We start from the raw sequence: 15286 nt of genomic DNA on the forward strand, positions 1-15286 counted from the left end.
AGAAAGTCATGGAGGAAATGCCTTTGGACGAATTCGAGCGCCACAAAGAGGCATTAGCGTTGAAGAAGTTGGAAAAACCGAAAAATGTTTCTCAACAATTTCATCAATTCTATAGTGAAATCGCTTTGGCACAATATCATTTCGAACGCGATGAAGCAGAAGTGGCAATCTTACGTAAGATTACTAAGGAGGAGTTTTTGGAATGCTTTAAGGTAAATTTTTATACATAAGTTCTTATAAAATTTGCCTATATTTTAAGTTAAAAAAAAAAATATATGAATGAAAAGAAAACAAAGGCTAAAGCGCCTAATGCGAGCTCCATTAAACAAAATTCAAATTTTGAAACACGCAAGGCAATCAATATACTCACGAAACTTTGGGCCAAATATAGTAAAACTGCGTTTTTAGTTTTTCTCTTTGTAGTCTCACAGATATGATGGAATCCAAAAATTATTTAAAAAATTCAGTGCAATGTAGAATAACAACATGGGCACCAAATGAAACAGAATATTTTTTAGAATTTTTTGGTCCACAAGGACGAATAGGTATCGAAAATTACCTTAAAATTAATTTAATTTTTAAGCTTATAAAGCTATATTAGACCTTAACATACATATAATTTTTTCAAAAATAAGTAATGCAAAATTTCAAGGATATTCAAGGATACAATTTTTAAAAGGACATTTGTCCTAATGCTTAATTCTACGAATTTTACCTTTACTTTGATACCCATACTGTTTTTCTTTGTACATTGCTTTGAGTTTTTTAAATAAGTTTTTGAAGTAATAATATTTTTCAAATTTCGAAGTCCTTTAAAAAAAATCTGACGTCAGAGAGAAAAATTAAGAACGCTTTTTTACCATTTTTGGTCCATAGTTCGGGGAATATATTGAGTTTTTTTTATGAGGCCATGAAAGCAAAAGTGGCCTAACCCACAATTTTATTTTCTTTGCACTTAACTACAGAAAATTGTTTCAAGAGATATACATACATACTTTAAAATGTCTGCTATCAAACAACCAAAATTTGCCTCTATGATCGCCAAGTCTCTTCAGATTTCTTTAACTCCAAACTGTTTTCTAACTAAGCATACATATTTCGCTGAGTGAAAAGTTGCTAAGTCCACTTTTTATGAAAATTCATATTTTCAAAAGGTAAGCAAGGGAAATTAAAAATGCATCGTTTCGAAAAGGATTAAAGTACTTGTTTTATTTTTCCTAGTTTATATTAAATGAAAGGCAAATTTGCTAAGTCCAAAAGAGGCAACGAAAATCCGAGAAGGCCAAAATAACACGAAATCTTTTAAAGAATTTAAACAAGATCGAATCTTTCTGCTTAGTATGGAGTTCTTCTTGGCTTGAAACACGCAAAATGTTGTATTCAAAGTTTTGCAAAAAAACTTTAAGAGAATGGCTATGAGAAGTTTTTTCCTGTTGACAATCAAATGCTCAGGGTCTCATTCTGAGTCACTCCATATACATATTTACATAAATATTTGAATGCATTTCTGCTCAAAATATACGATATTGTTGCCATATATAAAAAGATCGACCCCTTTGCCCGAAATTGTGGTAGTGTCTTTTATTCGAAATTGATTTTTTGTAAAAATTTTTAGCTGAAATCCCCATACTTACGACAAAAGTTTACTGTAAAATTAGATATATCAGATATATGGTACTGTTAGTGCTATTTTAACCAGTTTTTTTTTTCATACGAGTACCGTTGTTATTGCGTAACCGTTCTCTCTTAGTATCTCTTCCTTTATTTGTAATTTGATCTCAATATTTTGTTTTACTTTTGACTTCTTTTATTTCATATACTACATCTACATCGTTATCGTTGTTTTTATCCGTATCCTTTATTTTACCATTCATATACTTATTGCCCTTAATATTTATTGCTATCCCTCATCCGTATTATCCTTATTCTTATCTTTACCTTCATCGTTATCCTCAATATTAACCCTAACCTTAACCTTATCCCTTTACTTTTATTTATCTTTATCCTGGTTTATCTGCGCTTTACTCTGATTTTTTTTTACTATTTAATGACTCTTTTTGTAGTAATTTATCTTTATTTAACTAAAACTTAATTATCTTTTCCATTCGATAATTACAGAGCTTCATTGCTCGCGATGGTCCCGAGCGACGTGTACTCTCCGTGCATATTATTTCCACGCAGCTAAACCAAGACGACAAAAAAGCGGAAACGCCCGAAGAGGAAGCCATCGAAATCACAAATATGGAACGGCATGAGAAAATCATCGATTTGGAAGCATTCAAATCAAGCAAAGAATTATATCCAATTTGCCTGCCAGTTTTGGATATTAAATCAAAAGGAGCGCGTAGTAAATTATAAATATTTGCATAGCTAAAAAAAAATTGCATGCGCCCGCCTATACAAATATATGTATGTGTGTGGGCGCGTGCTTGTATGTATGTACTTCGCTAAAGAATTCGCTTATTTATTAAGAAAAAGGAACAGAAAGAAAAAAAATAATCATGAAAAATCCTGCTTTCACATCGGCTAATTGGGTGAGTTGCATTAAATTGTATTACATGTTTTTTGTTTTTTTTTTTAACATTCAAAAGAAAACAAGTGTTTACCGATTTGTATATTTTTTATTAAGACTACAATTTCATTGTTGTTGGTTTTTATTAAATTTTACACCTGATTAGATATGTAGTTACATACTATGTTAGATAATTGCTTATAAATAAAATTCATAAATTCATAAATAACCGTATTGAAAATTCTTATTAAGTTAACCATTTAAATAAAATATATGCAATTGTGTGCGATTAAAAAATAGCAGATTCTTTACAAAAAGGTACTCGTATAACCATACAATTAAAGAAAAATTATGCAAATAAAAAGAAAATAAATTATAAATAAAGAAAAATTTGTATTAACAATGAATCGTTTTTGATAAATGGACTGCCGAGCAGTGCGCTATTTGGTATGAGAAAGCCCGTCTCGAGATTGTGAAATTCCTGCGAAATTAAATCCTTCGAACGCTGGTTGTGCTGAAAGAGAATTTAAAATTAAAACGTAAAGTTTATGAAAAGAGAGAATGGATCAAGAAATTGGTTGGAATTTACAAATATAAATAAACATTTTATATAAAACAAAGAAAAATTTAAAGAAATAAAATATCTAATATTGATGTGCCCACTTCCACGCCTCCAACTGAAACAAAGTATCTCAGGATCTTGTTGGGCAGCAAAACTTTCTTAAAGACTGAAAGTGGAGCGGTCCTTAGCCCCACTGCATAAACTTAAAGCGGCGTTGGACTTAAAAAAGGAATACACGCACTGAGCTTTTTCGGCATTGTATAGCCGATAATTTTCTAAGGGTTATTAAAGATATTAACTGTGACCTAAAATAAAGTATGCGATCATAAATAGCATAACTGGAGCTATGGGGAATATATCAAAGGCGGCACTTTACACTATTTCGTATATGTCACCGGCAGGACAGCCCTTGACGCCACATTCCCACGACAGTCGGGTCTACGGAACCGGAACGATTCATATTTATAACTGGCCAAGGCCAGTCAACCCATCAGCATTCTCCAAAACTCTTGTAGCCAAGAACCGAACGTTGACAACCTCGGCAAGACTATGCATCTCTTGTGAGTAGTAAGCATATAAGTGTCATTGACAAGACAAATATACTAGGTAATCCGGCGAGGAAGCATCGAAAAATCTGCTGAGATAATCACTGAAATTTTGGATTCAATAAAAGCTGGAATTTATATACATACAAATGTATGTATGTAAAGTTTTCGTGCAGCAAAATTATCCAGTTTTGACTTTCAAAACTATCGTTTAAAAAGCATAGGCGACAAGGATTGCAGTTTCGCCTATTATAAAAATCTATGGCGAACGTCCAAGGAAGTGGCAAAGCAGAAGGTTTCAAAAACCCCAGTGTAGCCAAGAATATTGTAGCACTTAAGAAAAATCAAAGAAAAAAAAAATGTATAATGTTTAGAGGGTTTCGTTAGAAAAGTTAAAAATAAGGAAAGGCTACGGTGCAGACAAGCCAAATTATTTCACTGTGATTTCGATTGCTGCATTATTGGACGGTGAGACATGTGGGTGGCGACTTTTCGTAGCTTCCGGGTGTCGGATTTTATGTCGCAAAACTCAAAAAAGACAAAATTTCGTAAGAAATGTTTGGTATGGCAAGTAATATGTAACTGTGGTATGCGAAGCACTTCGTTTGTTACAACTTGAACGATTAATACGGAATTATAGTCATGTGAAAAATAATAGGGACACGACATTTTGACCAATTTCGGCTATTCTTGTTTTAATTGTTTAATGTTTATTATTTTCTAATAAAAATACAGTTCATTATCTAATAAACACCATATAAGTCTAAATTTGTAACTTTGTAGAAAAGTTTGAGAAATTCAACTAACTTTTACAACAACAACAAACTTTTTACTAAGAATTTTGAGAAAAAGTCTTCGTGGATTTTTGATAGTTTTTTTCCTGACGGTCTCACGCATTTTCTTCCTTACAAAATTTGTTCGACAATTTTTTTTTGTGAAAGAAAATAACAACCCCATCTGCAAAAAAATTTAAACTTGCACGTTCTTAAGCTAGAATTTAATGGGCTATAAAACTGCATACATTGATTTTCTCTAAAAATTCTTAGTAAAAAGTTTGTTGCTGTAAAATTTAGTTTTTTTTTCTAGTTTTTCTACAAATTTTGAAATTTAGACTTCTGTATATCGTTTTTGTTAGATAGTGGGCTGGAGTTTTATAAAAAAAATAATAAACATTAAACAAACAAACGAAAAATGGCCAAAATTGGTAAAAATGTCGTGAAGCTATTATTTTTCACATGATTGTATATATCCAGGACTGCTTACAAAAACGACTTTTACCATTTACAAAGCAGCGGGAAATCTCAACTCCTTTTTGGCCTGATTAGGCTTCATGCCATTACAGCCGATTAGCATTTGAATGGTATGCAAAAAAATAATAGCATTTATACCCAGACATACAAATCCACCGAACTGCCCTAAGCCTAGACCACGGTACGGAACGGTATTGGGCTCTGGTAAAATGGTTAGAGGCGCACAAAACAGGTTGCTAAAACAACATAAATAAAAAACATATAACATCTCCGACAAAAAATTTCTCAAGTTATCCCCCTTTACTTATATACAAAATCTTAACAATAACAAGTAGAATTTTACCTGGTTGAGTACTGATATCTTATGCTTAAAGCGGACATTATCATTCGCAATCTCCTTGAATAAACCGCCCATATCGATGATGATATTATTCCGATTATTACTTTTTATGCTCGCATGCGCCAATTGTAGGTAAAGAAAATCGCGATGGAGATGCTGGAAATATGCTCTCAACTGCAATGGCTTGGCTACGGGGAAAATTTGAAAGTGAAAACTGTTGCTTTTTTTTTTGACAATTGGGGCAATCACACCTTTTATTGAAAATACCGGACTCTCCACCATCGTACTACTACCACTCTCAATGCGTTCAGTGAAATTGTCCAATTTCCAATAGTAAGTGAATACCTTCATTTCGCGATCACTTAACATTGTATTATTGAATTTTCTCACTTCCTGTAGCAATTCATTGGAGGAGGGTGGCGCCGACATTTGATTCTTGGTATGAAACGATTTAAGTTGTGGCGCCTTTTTGGTCAACGTCTCCTCAGCGTCCACAGCTGCTGACGACTCCTCGTATTCGTAACTGACTTCAGCTGATGTGTCCACGGCATTACTCTTAGGCTCTATGATGGGTTGGAAATTCGGTTTAGTGGCTATAGTCGGTTTATTACTAGCTAAAGGTTTGTGCTGTGGCGTGCGCGTAGTTGTTGGTGACTGTGGTGTTCTGGCTGTTGATGTTGGTAAAGTGCTCGAGTAGGGGTTTGTTGCTGTAACACTATTTAACTGCGTTTGCGGTGTTCTTATAAAACCCATTGACCCAAGCATTTGCGGCACATTTATGCCCTGCTGTTGCGTTATGTATTGCAGCAGTGTTTTTATTTCTTGTAATTCCTTATAGAGTTTAGCTTCCAAATCACTAAAGGCTAACTTAAGCTCGGCTTAAAATTTTGGAGAATAAATTAGAGTAAAACTAACTTGAACTTTAGCTATATATTTACCCGAACCACAAACACCTTTGAGCTTTTTCGTGGTAACAGCTTCTGCGCTTGCACGTACTTCACCTGCAGTCACTGTACAAACAGCTTTTTGAATCTCGCTAGGCAGCTTCTCATCGGCTTCGTCACTGATTGAGTTTTCTGCAAAGCCTAGGGTGTCGTTTGAATAATCTGCAAAAAATACAATGTTTTCCTAGCTTATATCTAATAATATAATCCGCCATTATTTTTCTTTAATACGTATGCATAAACTCGGATTCTAATCCTAACTGGAAATGTACCAGCAGACTTTTTGATGAATTAGTAACTTTCTGTCTATAGTTAGCTTGCTTTGCCTTATGAAACCTGCATTATATTACTGTATGCATTAATACATACACTTGCGGCCATCTAATTAGCACTGAAATTCAAAATGATGTTATCAAATTTTCTAAATTTTTAATTAGAATATTTAGAAAATTTTCGGGTATGCAGTTTTGTAGCCCATTCAATTTTAGTCACTTAAAGGGGGTTATATGGGTTATATGGAGGAAAATGCGCAACACCCTCTACATAAAAATCTAAAAAATCAACGGTAGTTTTTAGCGACTTGAAACTTGGACTAAAATTGAATACGCTACAAAACTGCTTACCCGAAAATAAATATTCTAATTAAAATTTTTGAAATTCTGAATTTCGGCCCTAAGTAGTTGACCGCAGGTGTAGATTTTTTCGAAGAAATTCGTCTAAATACTTTTAATCAAGCTTTGAAAGATAACAAAAGTTCCGCATACATATTCGTTGCAGTTAAAGTTTTTATTTATCTCTGCTTATTTTTTTTATTTTTGCAAACTTTTGCGTGACAGATTTTGAACAAGCAGTTCCGTGGAAATCGCAAAATTTTTTTTAATTTCACTTTTATTTCAAAATATTTTGATTAAAAGAAAAATACTGATAAAAATAAAATATTTCACACAAACAACAAACAATACAATCGATAATCGCATGAGGCTATTGCCTGAAAATTTTAAAATGCGCTTAGTGGCATTGTGGTACTATGATAGCACGGCCAAGTCAACTTATGTGCAGTAGTCGAACAAATTATAGCCGCACCAAATTTTCACAAGTTTTAAAATATTATTTTTGCTTTTATTTAATTTTGGTTAGTTTTTTATAGTTCATTTTTTAAAAACATCCGTATAAATACAAGTTTAAAGGCAGTGTCACGCGATTGGGTATTTGCCAAAATTTGGTGCAAATCGTATCCCAATTGTGTGAACACCCAAAATATATTTCTTTATCCCAATCACGAAAATTAATTGGTTGAAAATTTTCATTAGAACATCGCTGTATTGTACCAATCTTTTAACTACAAAAAACAAATTGTCCCAATATGAAATTACTGCGTGCTGCATTCGGTGTAATTTACTTCAATAAAACTCAACGTACTTAAACTATGCCAAAAATAGGAGATTTTACATTTTTTAACCATCTTCAAAATATTTTCAAACTAAAACTAGACCTCTATCTGTGATACTTTTTCTTACTTAATATAGTTTAGAAATGAAGCCCTTTCAAACCCATTTCGATTGATACCCATGTTGTAGTAATTAATTTAAATTAATTGAATTCAATTTTTAAACGGGTGGCAACCCTTGTAAAACACCTCAATAATATTCTAACAATCTTTCGTTTAACATCCATATTTTAATTTTTCAGATAGCTTGCGAATAATTAATTTGAATTTTTGACTTTTCAAACAGGTGGCACCGCTTTCCAAAATATTTTCAAACTAAAACTCTTTTAAACCAAACTCTTTTCTAAAACTCTTTTTCCAAGTTTGAAATTTGGGTAAAAATTTGTACAATTTTTTGTAGTCTTTTAAAAAGTTTTAAGCTTTGTTCTATATGAATTTTGTTAGAGAAATCCGAAAGTGACTTTATTTTCCAGCGCACGTAAATCTTAATATGTCTCCGAAATATTTTGGTGGACGTCTTAAAATATAATAGATTTTATAATTCCAACGGAAAAACAGTACCGATTTTTTTTTTTTTTTTTGTATGGGGAGTGATGCAGTCTAATGTACATACATATGTACTTATGTATAGGTTGTATGAAGCAAAAAACAAAAAATAACTTCTTCGAAAAAAGTAGCGAATGACAACCGATATTGATTACATTAGATATCTATTGTTTTGTACACACATTACTATTTTATTTTATTTCTATACTTTCATACATATTTGCCTCATCTCATTTTACCTACTCCATTTGGTAGCGCTGATGTTGTAAGATCCTCTACAGCTGTTTTAGCCGCTTCAGGTAACAACTGAGTGGCGGCGTTTGTTGTGGGTGCCGATAGCGGCATGGCGGGAAATATCGGATTAGGCGGCTGTTGTTGTTGTTGAAGTTGCTGTTGTTGCAATTGCTGAAGATACCACTTTTGCTGTTGCTGTTGTTGTTGTTGTTGTTGTTGCACAAATAACACTTCCTGCTGTTGTGGCTGACTTATTGGCGTCCCATTTGCAGCGACAATGTTGACAGTAGAATTGCTGGCCATAAATAATAGCCATGGCAATAATAATAAACGGACAAATTTAACAACGCTTATCATTGTAGGAACGCTGGCACACATAATGTATCTAAGTATGTGTGTGTGTGTGTGTGTGTGTGTGTGTGTGTGTGTGTGTATGTCTAATTTGCACAATGCGCTGTGCTGCGCTGCTGAATACTTTCTATTTGGTTCTACTTAGCTTCAGTTATCTACAGTGCTACCGCTGTTATCGCAGTTGTGTCTGCTACCGACTTTTATTTAAATTTTAACCTTGGATTAGTGTTGGTGTTGTTGCTTTGCATATTTGTAATCTTACTTTGAAATGCAATGATCCCTTCTTATTTCAATATTTATTTATTTTTTTGAATGTTATGCGAATTCGCGTATTCTACTCGATCACGTACATACGTAGTTACTTTTTTCTATCACCTAATTTATAGCTACTGATTGAAATATCGCCGATAAATGTATTCCATTTTATTAAATATTTGGCTTTAGCGATAAGCACGCGATATATATCATCTATGTATACACTTCAAACAATTCACTACTTTCTTTATTATATGGAAATTAATTATTCACTCTTGTTTTGTTTTTGTGCGTTCAAGTGTTCATAAATAAAATGTGTGCGCTTGAATTTTACCGCTGCGAAATATGTATGTAATACTCGGCCGGCGCTGTCGTTTGTCACCTTCACACGCGTCGCGATCTTGTTCAACACTAAATGCTTTGAGATTTTCCCCATCATCCTCAACATACTCATAGTACTATCCTCCACCTACGTTCGCAGACGTTGTGCTGATATTTTATGATATTTCGGGCTTGCTTCCGAGATTTATGCTTGTCGTTAAAAATAGTCCAAACATTTTTTTTAATGGGTTAATGAGGAATGAGTGAATGTCAACGGAATTTCACATGCTTTGAATTCATATTTACAAGTTAGTGTTCATTAAAATGTGCGTGGTATATAGGGTGAGGCGTATACTTCATGGAAATGTATATGCAGTTCGATTTTTAAGCGGTTACCAGCAGATTTCTTAAGTGATTAACAGGTGACCACTTTACTAATCGACGGTCCTTGGGCAAAGCCTCGCATCTCAGAAATCACTTTTACCTCGTAAAATTCATTCAAAATAGGCCTTAAAATACTATGATTCATTATATTTTTTATTCTGAACTAACTAAAAAGTCCTTAATCTTCAATATTCAAATGAAAAACATTTTAAACATAATTTGTTGTTATTAATAGAGTTTTTTGTTAGAGAGTGTTTTTGTGAAAATGTGTTTTGAGGTACGAAGTTTTGCCAAAGTACCGTCGTAATGTCATTTGTTTATCCATTTCGTTATCTATCCATCAGTCATTGTCGTCCGTACTCAGGTAGGAGTTTAGCCTGCTGCAGTATCCAGAGCGAAGTTGGGCTATGGTGGTGCGTGTCTCCCGCGGCAGATGAAGTTCTGTCTCGTTCAAGTCGGGTGGCTGTATTTCCAAAACGGCATTCACACGTCGGCAGTCGGTGTAAGTCGAAACCGACTCCCTGTGAATGCTGGTTACGGCCTGTCGGTATGCTCTCGCTTCCAGCGGTTGCTTTATGAACCTCTAAACTTCGTCCGTTAATTCGTGTAAATGCCTTCCGACGTGCCTAGGCGAGGACTCTGCGGCAAGAAGGTGTCTCTTCGGCGTACCGCGTTTTGGCAAGCCTGTAGCTTCGTCCACTGCGCTGCATAGTTTAGAATCGGCCGGCCAATTGCCTTGTATGTTTCCTACAATGTTTCTTTGTCTTGGGCCCCAGGTGCTGCGGGTCTGTGCTCTATTGACAATTGCGGTTGTGTAGGTCGAGAGAGAGCAGACTGTCAAGGTAACTCCGAGTATTTTGGCTTTGTTCACAGTCGGAATTGGTTTGCCGTCGACGAGAAGTCCTAGCTGTCTGAAGAGGGTCGTCGTTGATTTCCTCGGGGAGAAAGTTCAGATAAGTAGCATTTTACTTTCGAGTAGCAGGGGTCCTTCAGTTCGCTTCAGCTTTAAGTTATTTCATAAGTATCAAATATGAAGTAAGTCATTTATTGTTCAATTTCTGCACTTAGGCTGCGCCTTACAACTGTCCTGCAGTGTCTAGGGGTGAGGACATCTGAAGCCGCAAACAAGCTACAATATAAGGGGTCGGGTGCAGTAGACCAAGAGAAACGGTGACCTGAAAAATCGTGTCTTTATACCAACTTCATAGAAGCTTAAAGACTTTGATAGACGAATATCTTTTTTACTGGTTGCAGTTGACATGTGTCAAAATGTACTGCGGTCCTGGTCCGACCTCATACGTAAAAAATATTGGTAATTAAAAGAAAGAATATTTGGATCCAAAAATTATCGTCATTCGAGTCTTCTTCTGGAAGTGCTGCAAGTTTTATTCTAGCTAAAACATTCTTAAGAATTTCATAAATTCTTTCCGTAGAAGGTAGATTTCTACAGCGCTCTTTTTTCTCTTCAAAAATAAATTTTTTAGGGGGTTTCCTTTTAAATTTCGCATGTTTATTAAAAATATAAAAAATAAATAATTGGGCAAATTATTACATTAAAAAATATTACACTTTTAAACAAACATGTGTATTGCAACTTCAATCCGCATTCGTTAACCCACAGAGAAGAATGAGAGTCGAAAAGCCATCTCCACCATATTCTGCGGCACATCGGGCTTATGACAAACGTACACCTCCTTCAACGGCGAGTTGAACAGCCGTCCGACAACCACAAAGCGCCCCTTCACAACGCTCTCTGCCTCAGTCGATCCAGCCGATGCTGCTGCCGCTGCATCAGTCATAACTTCTCGCACTTGTATCGTAATGCCGTGCTCCTTAATGGCCAATATACCCTTACTGGCTGCTGGTTTGGTGTTCTCTTGCGCCAGCAGACGCCGATAATGTTTCGTATTCTGCAACACCGCGCGTATTGTATGGCAAGCTTTGCGCATTTCTGCGAGGAAAGGAAACGACTCAGAGTTCGCTTTGAGCGGACAGAAAACCGAACCGTTGGTATTGTCGACGTAGACGTAGTAGAAGATAGAATTCTTCCAGCCAGCGGAAATTTTGACAGGCACAACATTATTTATTTCCTTCCAAAGTGATTCGGTCATTTGCGACTGCAGCACCGAGTCGCAGCCGTAATGTAATGGATTCTGTTCGCCGAAGTTATCCCAATCTGAACCGCCACTATCGGAGTCGTCGTTGTTGCCGGCAGCGCTGGTGGCTGCGGTAAGACGTTTGCGACTCGAATCATCCTCGCTCGGCGTTAGGCTGTGTATGGATGAACCGCCGAGCGACGAACAGAGATGTGTTTCCTCGTCGTAGGCAAGCGTGCGTTGACCACTGCTGGTGTGTGAGGACGAAGTGCCGCCTGTGGCGGCCGAGGCTGCAGCAGCGAATTTTTGTTTTATGAAGTTCTCTATTTTGCGTGATTCCTTCTCGGCGCTGGCTTCATCGGGCTGCTCGACTTTGTCCAACACCTCGGGTCGCTTATTAGAAATAGACCAGAAGATGGCTAAAGATTCGATGCCGCATTGGATGAGATGATCGAGTGTTTCTTGTATCTCTTCGATGTAGAAAAGCGAGGGCGGCACAATGTCGTTGGGCGATAAGTCAGGCGCGTCGAAGATTTTCAAAATTACCGCTAAAATCAAGTGGCTGCGGCTGCATATGGTGAGAAAGTAACGACCTGTGGCCTGCGGTAAGGCTACCTCCTCCCACACATACAACTCTTTGACGCTCTGTTCACTAATAAACTCGAATATGCCACGGCAGCGTAGAAATAGCTCCACATTGGCGCGCACCTCCAGCGGCATTTGTGAGGCGAGTAAGTAATGATCGTAGTAGAGCACGCTGCCATGTATAAAAAACTCACGATGCGTATTCAGTGGCTCATCATTCCAATTTCTATAATCCATGGCCTCCATTTCGCTTAGCGCATCGAAAATACGCAATTGAGCCTCCTTCGGCAGCGGCATGTGTCGCGATTCTTTGAGCAGCTCCTCAAAAAGTACCGGGTGCTTGCGATGCGCGCGCAATATGCGCACGCGCTGTATGGAACAGAAATTGTGTAAGAAGCTGCGCAACGCTGCTGTCGACGTATTGCCATTTGTGAAGTGCTGCAAGTTGAGCGTGGGAAAAGCAAAGCGTATATAATCGATGAGTTCGTCTGCGCGCAGTCCCGCCTCCGGTTGTGAGTTATAAGCGGCGGCGTAAGCGAACAGAACTAGCAAGCCATTGAGCGAGCGGTAGCACACAAAGTAGGTAACGCTATTGACCTGAAGACGCGATATGAGCGGTTTCGTCTGCAGCTCCTCCGTGAGTACGGCATTCAAAGTGAGAAAACTGCCGCGCGCTTTGTAGAGAAAATTTGCTTGTACATCCTCAGGATAATAGTACAGTGAGTCCTTATGCTGATCACTCTGATAGCACTCTGGCGGTAGTATTAGTAGTGCAAATGGCAAAGCGACGTCAGCTGTGCCATCAGAACTAGCGGCGGCAGCAGCAACTTCGGTACTTTTTTCGCCATCTGTTGCTAGCGCGCGCAGCTGCAACTTCTCAAATACTTGCGCAAACATAGCAAAATTTTCAACTTTTTGTAGATCGCCTGCACCGCTAGTGGCGCCTGTGCTGCCATTTGCGTGCGCTTGCTCAGCGCCATTACCACCGGCAGTGTCACGTCGCGCTACGCCCTGAAATTTGAGGCAAACTTTAGTGGGTTCAACGAACTGCAACAGCAGTTCATCCACATTGCTGGCGCGCACTTCGATGTCATCCAACGACTTGAACCAATCGCCACGCTCGATTTCCGTTGACTCAGTTGATGACTGCGGTGGTTGTTGTTGTTGCTGTTGTTGTTGTTGTTGTTGTTGAAGCATCGTAGGCATCGCATGCACAAAGCTGTCAACCATTAAACACTCTGGCTGGTCTGGGAACGGCAACACACGGAAGCCAAGTATGGATTCTATGGCGGTGGAGCGTCGACCGAAGCGAAAACGATCTGCTGCCGTTATTACCAATTCTAATTGCTTGTAGTTGGGTGTTTCATGCGACTTGCTAATGTGAGAGAAACGGTGCTCATGCGCGGGTGACTGCGCAGACGTCGGCTGACGTCCATCACCATTCGATTTGCCTTGCTGCTTTTGCTTCTGGTCTTGCTGCTGTTGCTGCGACTGTTGTTGTTGGCGTCGCGCCGTCTTTTTTCCCATGCGCAGTGAGCTGCTGCGCGCAAACTCAATGCGTTTCTCATGTATCGGGCGTCGCGCTTGTGGCAGATATTCTGCATAGAAAAGTGTTCCATCCTCGGCCACATGCTCCTCCCAATTGGCTAAGTCACTACTGTCTGTGTATGAGTCACTGAATGAGGATTCGGATGAATAGCTTTCCGAGCCGCCTTCTCCGCTATGGAGGCCAAGGCGCGCAGCTTCATGTTGATCATTCAGCAGTAGTGGTTGTGACTTGCGCATCACGCCAGCCAGTTAGCCACTTATTGGGTGCTAAAGTATGCGCAGGGCACAAATTTACAAACAAAGTTTCGGTTGAATTTCTGTTGTTTTATTTATTATTTAGCCACATCGGCACTGAAAAAGCCGCCTATTACACCGAGCGCTGATGTAATCAAATTGGCATTCACTTTACAACTAAATGCTCTGCGACTTCGTTGAGTAAAATTCACAGCTCCAACTTGTAAATAGAAGTTGTCCATATCGGAGTTGAGCGCAGAGTTAAACAAATTCCGATAACTCTCTTTTTCTCTGTTTATTGTTTCCACAGCTAAGTAGTACATCCCTTCTATTATGCTACCTCACCTGCCTCTGGCCTGTTTCTCCTACGTTTGTCGATCTTCATCAGCACTCCCATGCAACTGGTTTGCCTTTTCAGCATTGCCAGATAATTACTTAACTGTCAGCGCTCATGTGTATGCCAGAATTGGCCCAAATGCTAGGTAGTCGCCAACAGCTAGTCTTCAACTTGGCAATGTCTTTAAAATATTTCTGTTAACCTACAGTTCAGACTGCTGATCGCACACGATCACCCGCAAAAAGAATAATGCGCGAATGGGAGGCAAACATGAAAAAGGTTTGGCCAATACAAATCACATGCTACGTATATACATATGTATGTATGTATGAATAGTTGGTTATACTGTCGGAGCCAGCAGCAGCGGGAGCTCGTAAACAGAAGGTAAAAATAAATAATGGTTTTTTTTCAATGCTCTGAGCCACACTTAGCGTGGTTATGGTACTCTCTTGAGCAACATTACTTGGCGCTCCTAAAATCGGGTACATACATGCACACATATCTACATTTATTTTTTTATTATCTAGGTAGACGCGGCAAGAGCGCAATAGTTAACAATATCTTATTACTCTTCTGTTTGAACCACTTTAATAGTTCCATTTGGAGTTTATAAAGATTTTCGGTTGAGAAGTTTCGAATGATATGCAAGTATAACCTAATTTTGGTGCTGCATATACTTAATAGTGTTGATCAAGAGTATTTACATTAGCCCGTTACACGATGTGTGGGCAAAAAGAAGAAAAAAAATCGTTACATTATTATAGAAAGGCCCCATCTAACCGACTCGGACAGACC

General features: G+C 37.8%; 3 protein-coding genes across 3 annotated transcripts in view; 1 reads left to right on the forward strand and 2 right to left on the reverse strand.

Annotated features, from left to right (window-relative positions):
* LOC118740211 (insulin-degrading enzyme) overlaps window positions 1-2878 on the forward strand; it is a 6854-nt gene extending 3976 nt beyond the window's left edge. The window contains exons 3-4 of the mRNA XM_036471709.1: window positions 3-212; window positions 2119-2878. Coding sequence (XP_036327602.1) covers window positions 3-212; window positions 2119-2358 — 450 coding nt within the window. The 3' untranslated portion in view covers window positions 2359-2878. The remainder of the gene's footprint in view (window positions 1-2; window positions 213-2118) is intronic.
* Window positions 2584-8737, reverse strand: LOC118739514 (basic-leucine zipper transcription factor A). Its single transcript, XM_036470883.1, has 5 exons — window positions 8386-8737; window positions 6148-6315; window positions 5461-6087; window positions 5213-5397; window positions 2584-3026 (listed from the first exon to the last, which is right to left on the reverse strand). Exons 1-5 carry the CDS (start codon window positions 8735-8737, stop codon window positions 2886-2888), a joined length of 1473 nt encoding a protein of 490 aa, XP_036326776.1. The 3' UTR covers window positions 2584-2885.
* A 2463-nt stretch (window positions 8738-11200) lies between these two features.
* On the reverse strand, window positions 11201-14577 carry LOC118739515 (protein inturned). The gene has a single exon (XM_036470884.1). The coding sequence runs from the start codon at window positions 14155-14157 to the stop codon at window positions 11302-11304; it is 2856 nt and encodes a 951-aa protein (XP_036326777.1). The 5' UTR covers window positions 14158-14577; the 3' UTR covers window positions 11201-11301.
* Window positions 14578-15286: the final 709 nt, after the last annotated feature.

This window comes from Rhagoletis pomonella, unplaced genomic scaffold (assembly GCF_013731165.1).
Source record: "Rhagoletis pomonella isolate Grant_MI unplaced genomic scaffold, Rhpom_1.0 Rhpom_scaffold_00005, whole genome shotgun sequence".
NCBI lineage: Eukaryota > Metazoa > Arthropoda > Insecta > Diptera > Tephritidae > Rhagoletis > Rhagoletis pomonella.

Excerpts from the sequence above, each read along its gene's own strand:
- LOC118739514 (XM_036470883.1), bottom strand. The coding sequence starts at position 8,737 with ATGATAAGCGTTGTTAAATTTGTCCGTTTATTATTATTGCCATGGCTA. Across the intron at positions 6,316-8,385 it reads AGCGCTACCAAATGGAGTAG|ATTATTCAAACGACACCCTA; the intron begins GTAAAATGAGAT and ends TATTTTTTGCAG. Across the intron at positions 5,398-5,460 it reads TCCGGTATTTTCAATAAAAG|CCAAGCCATTGCAGTTGAGA; the intron begins GTGTGATTGCCC and ends TTTTCCCCGTAG.
- LOC118739515 (XM_036470884.1), bottom strand. The coding sequence starts at position 14,157 with ATGCGCAAGTCACAACCACTACTGCTGAATGATCAACATGAAGCTGCG.